This window comes from Tupaia chinensis, unplaced genomic scaffold, assembly GCF_000334495.1.
Source record: "Tupaia chinensis unplaced genomic scaffold, TupChi_1.0 Scaffold000088_1, whole genome shotgun sequence".
NCBI lineage: Eukaryota > Metazoa > Chordata > Mammalia > Scandentia > Tupaiidae > Tupaia > Tupaia belangeri.
In genome coordinates, this window is record NW_006159550.1 from 7,295,652 (window position 1) to 7,305,325 (window position 9,674).

Consider the following 9,674-nt stretch of genomic DNA (forward strand, 5'->3'; position numbering starts at 1 on the left):
CGCTCTTCTGCACAGAACACGGAGGAACCATCAGGACTGTTGCCATGAGCCCATGCTCTGGGAACCAGCGGGATGACTTTCTAAAGCCCAGTGAATGAAACTGGGACACAGCAAGACGAAGCTCCCACCCCATCCCTCGCACGCCTGTCAGGCCGCCGCGGGCTGTGGGCTGCAGGGCTGCAGGGCTGCACTACGACCTGTTCTGAACCCCACTGCTCCAGGATCAAACGCCAGGACGAATTCGGGTACACAGAACGTAAACACAATCTCTGGGAAACAGGCCCCACTTTTCTCGTGAGCCAGGCTTCGCACGAGTCTCCACTCTCTAAACCCCCACGGCACTGGGTTAGGCACTTCCTGGGCCACTTGGCATTTCTGAAGCCCGTCAGGACGCACGTGCAACTGTGCTCTCGTTTCCTGCTCTGCCGTCCCCCTCCGGCACCTCACCACCTGCTTCACGTTCCCTCTGCAGGCCTCGAGTGCAGGCAGAGAAGTAACGACTTTCTTTGCTCTTAAAGTACGATTCCCAGCAGCACACCTTTTCAAGCCACTGTGTGCCAGTATGCATCAGAGCCAGGACACGCCCAAATGCCGTGACCTAGTTACCCTCCTGCAGGCCCAGACTCAAGTGGAAGTGGCACTGTCCTCTGCCCCAAACACAGACCCAAACTCTGGGCGCTGGAAGACCCTTCCTGCCACATCCTTCGCAAGAAGGGGAGGGAAACGGCACGGTGCGGACGCTGCACGCCACTGCGCACCACAGCTAACCGAAGGGTTTACTGCAGCGGCACTGCAAGACCGACCGGCCGAGTCCCGTCACGTGGGCGGCTACAGCACCGGGAAGGCACGGACGGCAAGCACAGACAGACGGCATGGCACACCGCTACCGGCTGTCCCTCCTGGCAAGCCGTTCTCCTTCTTCACACTTGAGTGCTTTTCATTAATTCAGGGGTTACCGTAAAAACATCTCTTTCTCAGACGTGGGTCTTCCCTGATGACAGCAGATGCCACCATGTTTACTTCCGGATAACACTTAAGAGCCATTTATAATCACTTCCTGTCCCCCGCTGCCTACCTCCCTAGATGATCACACACCAGTAACCTTCCTACACAGATAACAGTTACTCTCATCTGTAACTGTAACGAGCAGTACTTGCCTGGGGAGGACTAAAGCAAGGTGAGAAAGGTAACACTTCTTACCAAATAAACACTGGATTCCTTACAACTCACACTGAAAACAAATCAAGTCCGGCCGGCCCCACAGCTGGATCCTGTGAGTTATCGCAGTGACCAGGCCAGCTCTGTGGCCTGGGGGTTAAGGCAGCCGCAGCCCCAGGACCAACTGCACAGACCCTGCAGGGAGAAAAGTGTGTGTGAGGGTGTGCATAGAATTCTCAGAGGAGGGGGGATAGAAGAGACGGGACTACAGTGTGACTATCCCTTGGGGGCGGCCCTTTCCCCTCTCCCTCTATGTCTCTGGCAAATGCATAAACCCTCTAGCAGAGAGAGAGAGAGAGAGAGAGAGAGAAGCTGGATCCCACATGGCAACAGCATCTTAAATCCCCAGCTCAACCCTCTGGAACATGCTGCGCAGGTGCACAAGCGCCCAAGGCTGTGGGCTGCAGCCGGGAGGGAGGGACAGCAGAAAGGACTCCCCACCCCCACGTGCATGAGCGTGTGCTCCATCACGAACAGAGAAAAACCCACACAGCCTCGTGATGTCACAATGAGCAGCTACATCTTTATGACTTCACTACAAGGAACCCCAACAGCTGAGACCAAGCTGGAGGGTATGGGGCACACCATGAGGCGCAGGACTGAAGCCAGCGCAGAGGCCGTCCTGGAGAACAGCTACGCCTAACAACCAACAGTAAGGAGGCCCCTCGGGGTGCCTGTGTACCACTGAGAGAGTGCACACGCTTGTTTGTGTTTGAACTGTATCTTCTGATTTTTTCCTTGAGAAAGAGAGGAGAAAGAGACAGGCGGCTCCAGTAGGGTCTTCAGGCCCCGTCTCCAGCCCCAGCCAGCCCAGGTCACGGGCACCCCGAGCATGGCTGGTGTGCTCACGGAGGCCCCAGGACACGAACTCAGGGTCTCTGCTAGGTGGGTCCAGTTGTGTTACTTGCACCAACCCCTGCTCTCGGTTTTTTAAAGTAATTTGGAATATGCTATTTATCAATACAAAAGCAGCAATGCCAAAGGTGAACGAGCATAAACAAGTCAGCCAGCAATCACAAAACAGATGAAATGACACCACACTGCAAGCACATCAGCAGAGAGGGAGGTGCGGGCAGCACCTGGGAAGACAGCAGAGTGGGTCGGACCTGGGTCAGGGCAATCACCGGTGAAACCACGCACAAGCCTTAAGGCTGCAGCACTCCAAACTCCCAAGCTTGCTCCGTAGGAAATCACTGAAAACGCCAAAAGAGATAACTAAAATCATGTTTATTGTGGCATTAATATTAGCTACTATAATTATCCTGACAAGAAGGCAAATTATCGCACATACAAGCCACTGGACACAACAATCTAACCAACAGCTAGGTCACCAAAGACATCTGACATCACAGATAGCTGCAACTGACAGGGGCGCTTCAAGAGCAGTCACAGAACCTTCTAGGCACACACAAACAAGAATGCCACCTGCTTTTAGACCTGAGCGTCACCACTGGGTGGCAGGTGATATTACTTATTTTATGTTGCTCTTCTGTGTTTCCTAATTTATGCAATGACTTACAATACCTCTACTATAAAATCTTTTTTATTTTTAGGTTTTCGCCATAGGGTACATGTGCTCAGTGGAAAGAGACAGAAATAGAGAGAAGAAGAGATGGTCACACCACAGTCCCTTCTCCTCCATCCTCCTCTCAGGATTCTGGGCATGCATGCACACACACATGCACATACATGCACCTGGTGTGATTTTCAAGTTGCCGGGCCTAGTTCTCGAACCACGGCCAGTCATGTGGGAATCCAATGCCTTAACTACCATGCTAACTCTGTCCCCCAGAACACTTTTAAAGATATGCAGGTAAAACATCCGGAAGAAATGTACAAATTTAAGAGTGGATATATGGAACTGCATGAAAATTTTTTCTTCTAAACTTGCTCTTACTTAAGTTAAATTCTGCTTTGTTTTAAGTGAGATAAAGTTTACAGCTTCAGGGTGCACAAGTCAGTAATTTTTGTGTACTCATAGTGCTGTGCGGTCACCACTGGTAAATTACTCCCCCCATCTTACTGCCAGAAGACCCATGCACGCTGAGAGCAGAGGCAGCGGGAGGAAAAAGCACCCCAGGGAGTGCGCCCAGCACACACCACTGCCCAGCGTGGTTTTCAATTCACCAGGTCAGGGCTCAAACCATCGTAGGCCACGTGGGATCCGGCTCCCTTAACCGCTGGGCTATGGGGCCGACGTGGTTAAATTACTTCTATTATCAAACATAAAATAAAAATACAGAGCAAAAGGAAGAAATTTTAAAACATTACTCACAGCAATTTGTCCACATACCCTAAAAAGAGCATAAATTCCCAACAGCCTAGACATAGAACGAGCCAGCATTGCCTTCCGCCTTTTCCGAGTAACCCCGTATGCCGTTACAGTAATCCAACACCACCAGGAGGTGCGGAAATGCCAACTTGTCAGTCATCTGCATTTCTCGTCACCACCTAGCGCCTAAACTTTCTCTAACGAAGCAAACAGAAAACAGGTGATGACAAACTGTGAACCTCGATTGGCTGAACTAGGATGCCCTCTTACTCATCAACAAAAATTTAAAATGCTGGTGTGTTACCAGACATTTTGGTACAGGTCAAACACCGAAGGTGATGCTTGCCATATCACTACATAGAAACAAAAACCTCTACACAAAACTTTATAAAATCGAGACTATTTTTTTAATTTTTTTGCTATAGTGAGAGTGCACTTGCTGGAGAGAGACAGAGGGAGGTGAGAAATCACCCCTCCTGGGGGCTGGCCATGCCAGTCCCTCTTCTTCCATTCTCCCCTGAGATTTTGGGCACACACATATGTACCTGGTGTAAGGCTGCCGGGTTCAGGACTTGAACAACAGGGTGGTCAAACTGCAGAGTTAGTTGTGTGGAATCCAGCACCTTAACCATTACACCACCTGCTGGCCCCAAATTTTGAATTTTATCTTCAAGGAATTAAAAATTGATTCACTACTAGTTTTTAAAAATATCTCTGATCAGACACAAGTATTCTACAGTATCTGGAGTTTTATCTCACTTTAGGGTTCTAGTAAATTCAAGGTTTCACAGCTGACAGGTAGTTATTCACAGTTAAACCTGATCAGGAGGCACACGAAGGACAGTGTGATTCCAGCGGGACACGTCAGTGACTCCCCTGAGCGAGACCTCAGTGCCTTCATTATTTGACGAGCTGTCCCTGACTGTGTGCTCAACTAAGTGGTTTTTCTGGTTGATTGTTTAATTTGCAAGAGTGCACATATATTCACCAGAGACAGACGGGAGAAAGGGAGAGCGAGCACCCCCGCTGAGATGGTCTTGCCAAAACCCCCACCCTTTAGGATTTGGACTTGAGATTTATAAACAAGGTTGTTAGGTCTGACCTGAAGCATGAAAAACGCACACACGTGCCCAGTGTGTTTCTCCAGCCAGCGACTGTCAGGTTGGCATTTCCCCCACTACCTCGCGGGGCTGGAATCAACGTGACAACACCCAGTCACCTGAAAACACTGTAAGGATATTGGCGTATTCTGAAACTAGGTCTGAACCACGCGACTGGCCACATCAGACCCAGCTCACTTCACCACCATGCCCTGGGCTGGCCCTTCACCTAAACTTTCAGATCTCTGAAATCAAGAATCCCAAGTCCCTTGTGATGATGCCTCACAGTCTTGAAGATCTGGGCTGACCGGCCTTTCCGGCCCTCGGGGATCCAGGCTGACCTGCCTTTCCGGCCCTCGGGGATCCAGGCTGACCGGCCTTTCCCACCCTCGGAGATCCAGGCTGACTGGTCTTTCCCACCCTTGGGGATCCAGGCTGCCCGCCTTTCCGGTCGTGAGGGATCCAGGCTGCCCACCTTTCCGGCCCTGACGCCAACACCCTGCCTGGCACACAGTAAGCTGTGTGGCTATTGATTCTGACTTGCTGACTAGACAGCTCCCACACTCACGACCACAGTTCTCGTCCAAAAATCTGCCTGGTGACTCTGCCTCAAAATAAGGGAATGATAATGTCCCACCAGTGGAAAAACCTGCTATTCCTTCAACTTCTACGGCTCTTAATTTCCATACAATTCCATTCACTCATTTATTTCCAAGAAATGTCACCTTCTGTATAGCTCATCTTGTCATATAAATCCTACACTCCTTTATGAGGGAAAACGTGGCTACACTGCACCCTCTTCAGAACCAGTCGCCCAGGGGAGCACGAGCACACCGCGCTCCAGCGGGGATGCACGGCCATGTCTGCACCGGGGAGCCTGCAAGCCTTAGTCGGCAGCTGCTGGAACAGCCCAGTGCTGAGTTCAGATCTCAAAGGAGGCTCCAGCTCCTCAGGAGCAGCTGGCACGTTTAAGTCGAGAATACGGAAGCAAGGTTGGTTTCGGTGTGAGATTTACCAACGACGTGAGGTCTGGCCCGAGGTAGTTTGGAAAGCTGGTCAGCGTGCAGACACTCACAGGTGGCTGTCGGATGCCGGCTGCAGTCGAGCAGAGGCGGTGACGCAGTCCCTGAACGCGACCCGTCAACGCAAAAAATGCCAGCCGTATGAACATCGTGCAAGATGGAGCCGGAAGACAAGGTACAGGCAGAACGCCTGAGTTCCCCAGCCTCAGCCGAGGCCTTGTCATCCAGGAGAGAGAAAGCAGAGACTATCGCACAAAGGACTGATTAGAGAGGCTAATAAACTAGGTACAGCCAGGGTGCACACTTCCTCCAAAACCAGAAGACTGGCTATTTGTTTAAGAAATAATAAAATTAAATTTAAAAAAATGAAACAAAAACTTTGTTTTGTCCATGGTTTGTCTTTTAAGGCGACAACGATACACGTGTGAAGTTAAACGTAGCACTTCTCGATCCACTGGGATGACGTCATCAACCCACAGAGGAAAAGCTCTGTCTGGGCCCACGTCTGCTCCCTGCGGCAATCAGCAAGCAGGGTGTACTGCATTTCCACTTAGCTAGGCCAGGCGAGTGCAACGACTCTGCCAAGTATCAGATGTGCAAACCCTACACACTGAACCGTGGGGACCTTTACAATGCTTGCAACTTCCAGACAACCACATACCAAACAGGAAAAACAGAATGGCCAACAGATGAACCATTCTTCCTCCCAACGGAGGAGTTATATCATAGTGAATTCAAATAATTCAGCTCATCACCAAAATAGACAATCAAATGTTGAAACGTAATCAGCAAAAATGAATGTGCACTACCTAGAAAGCCTATCATTAACTCAGCTTCTCTGTCAAGGACAGTTAGTCCACTCTCCTGGCTTTTACCCTCATAAAACAAGGATAAAAAATACAAAAGTTGCATAATACTCATGGTTTAGACTAATGTCAGCCTAGATGAGATGACAATATCATACCGTCCTTTAAGACAGAGACGGACTAGAACACTAATCTTACACTCCCTGGCATGTAATGAAGATGTCACCAAGCTACGGTCCAAATAATCCTTACCAGTACCTCCGAACGGACTAAAGGCGGGGTAAGGTGTTCACAGGATCAAGTACAGAAGGAAAGTGAGACTGCATTAGCAAGGACAGTCAAATTTCACGCATCCCAGGGCTCATACTCAGTGAATGGAATTCCAGGGGTAATTGAAACGGTTTGCATTATTCCCATCCTCTAGACCAGCTTCTTCTTAAGAATTCAGAGTGCATGTCGATTTCGGTGGGGTGCACATGGGCTGGAAGTGCACCCCTGCAGGTACAGGTACGCCAGAGAACAAGACCATCCTAGACTAGAGAGGAGCCCCAGGCCGCCCTCTCAGCACTGTCGACTGAGGGGGGCGCTCCTGCTCCCCACCACCACCTCCAAACTTTCACCAAGCTCCTGCCTTTAAACAACAGGCACGAAAATACACAGATCCCATTTCACTACCAAGTTAAGTTTTAAAATGTATTTGCGTAATAAATGAAAATCTAACAAATAGCACTGCAGTTATTTGGGCTTTTGTTTTCTTAAACGTATTCAAGCAGATCAAAACTCCATCTCAGACAGAAGTTGCAGCTCACCTACTACCATAAGTGTGAACTCAAACCCTCTCTTCACCGACTTCCTGTACACTTGATTTGGAAGATTGGCGAATCCCACGTAGCCTTCCAGGTTCTTCTGTTGCTGGGAAAGACAAAGGACAGTGACTTGCACATCGCCGCACTACTGCCTCACGCCTCCAGCTCCCTCCTGCGTCTGCCGAGCAAGCCAGACCAATGATTCTGCGGGGAAGTCAAACTGCGTGTATGGCCTCACCAACACAAGTTCTTTTACAGACTGCAGAACAGCCAAAATGAATTGCTAACGAATTAACAATACGGTGTTATTATAAACCTCAAGGGAATGAGATAAAAATTAAAGAGATCTGCCAGGGAAAAAAATTTCAGCTGAAATATTTTCAACACTAAGACAGTAACAGTAAGATTCTGACCAAATAACCAAATCGACAAAGTAAGAAAGGGTTTCTCATCATGGAAAAATTCAAAACCCTTTAGGATCATATTAAAAACCCTTTTGGGGGCACAGCAAGTGGCATGGTGGTTAAGGGCACTGGACTCCCATATGGCCAACAGCAGTTTGTTTGAGTCCCAGACCTGGTGGCTTGCTTTCTCACTCTCTCTCTCTCTCTCTCTCTTTCGCTCTCGCTCTAGCTCTCTCATCTACCTCTGGTCAAACTAAAATAAATAAATAAATAAATGTTAAATAAAACAGTTCTTTAAAAAGTTTTTTAAAAAAATTAAATCCCTTTTCAATGAGCCACTTTGCTCGTACTAATTACCAGTTTCCTGAAATTTCTCTTCATATTTATGACATCAAAATGTTGAGTTCAAAGCAATGTTTTTCCTAAGTCCCTCAAGGCTTTCATGATCACTGCCAATCAGCAGACACCACCTTTAGAGCTGTTAAGCCAGGTCAGATATGTCACTTCGGCGTCTCCTATGATTCTGCTACCACCTTCTTCAGGGAAATCAGATTTATTCAGGTTTTAAAATAAACAATCATCCTATTTTCTATATAGTTTTGACTCTTTGATGACCTCAGCAACAGTACCATGAGTAATTCAAAGAAACCTCTTTCTGAATTGGTGCGGTAAATGCACCTGACTTCCTGACCGGCCCACTATACACATGCAGTTTGGGCCACTGGGTGAGCAGTGTCTCAGGTAATTTTTTTATTAGAGCTAAGTCTTATTTACCCTTAAATCATAATGGGGAGGGGCCAGCAGGTGGCGTGGTAGTTAAGGTGCTGGACTCCCACACGGTCAACCGAGGTTCAAGTCTGGGACCTGGCGGCTTGCTTTCTCACTTTCTCTCCCTGTCCCTCTCTGGTCAAATTAAAATACATAAATAAATAAAGTTCAATAAAGTAATTCTTAAAAAAAAACTAGAAGTTTTTATCACAGTTAGATCCTCATTATTAGAAAGCTGGTGTGCTCAAAGCATCGTTCACACGTTTGGATTGAACAGAGGGCCCCATTCTTCACTGGTGCCCATATGTAGGTAACTGCCCCACCCAGTCTTCCAGCTCTGTTTTTCCCTCCTAGAAGCTAACTCTGAAGGACAGTTAGGACTCTGGTCAGAGCACAGCATTCGAAGCCGGCTATGAGCAGGCCGTGAAATACGAGTCAGTGTAAGGCTTCCTGGGTCCACAGTTCACCCAACTGCGAGCTAAATTTAAGGTAACTCGGAGTGAAAATGTCTCTGTAGAAATGACACAGAAGTTATACTCACGGCTACTTTGTAAAGAACATATTTCCATCATTCCAGTGTTCCGGATTCCAACAGAACAGATCCACAGAGCAACAGGAAGCGAGGAATTCCGAGAATTGCAATGGCGCATTCAGTCCAAACAGGAGCGGCAGACACATCAGGACACAGCAAAGACAGGGAGAAGTGAAAGTTACTTGCATGGAATTCAACAAGTTAGAGGCAAGTCCCAAGTACTCCGAGAGAGTCTTTCCCTTTGCACGTCGGTGGGGCTCTAAGGCCCTGTGGGTTTAAATCCATGTTCCAGAGCCCTCCCCCAGAAACGTGGAGCAAAAGCGCTCTTTTATAAAGGCCGATTATTATGCTCCGCACCTGAGGTCTTACAGAAAATGATAGGAAAATGTAAAAGTATACAGTTTCAGGAAGCTACGAGGGACGGGTCTCAGGAAGAAAGACGGCGCGGTTTAGTTTTATCAGTCGCTGCATTATGACAGCCCAGGTCGGGCAAATGCAGTAGTCTCAGCGAAAATGTTCTCATGCAACAGCGTGTTTCGAGTCCTATGAATTAAGGCCCGTCACTGGGAGGAACGTGGCCTTGAGTACAGGAAGTGGTACCAGCCGGGAGAGGGGAGGGCGCGCTGTGCACTGGGCGGAGACACTTCCCGGACGGCTGTCTGTGGCGAGTGAGTGCCGTGAGACTGCGACAGATCGACAAGTCACATAGCAAGGCACGTCAAAACCTGGAGGCAGTTAAGGCATTC

At 48.6% G+C, this 9,674-nt stretch overlaps 1 protein-coding gene across 1 annotated transcript in view; it reads right to left on the reverse strand.

Moving 5' to 3' along the window:
* SEPTIN7 (septin 7) overlaps positions 1–7,330 on the reverse strand; it is a gene marked incomplete at its 5' end in the record, with an annotated part of 58,726 nt that extends 51,396 nt beyond the window's left edge. The window contains 1 exon segment of the mRNA XM_014585763.1: positions 7,228–7,330. Within this exon segment, the coding sequence (XP_014441249.1) occupies positions 7,228–7,330 (103 nt within the window).
* Positions 7,331–9,674: the final 2,344 nt, after the last annotated feature.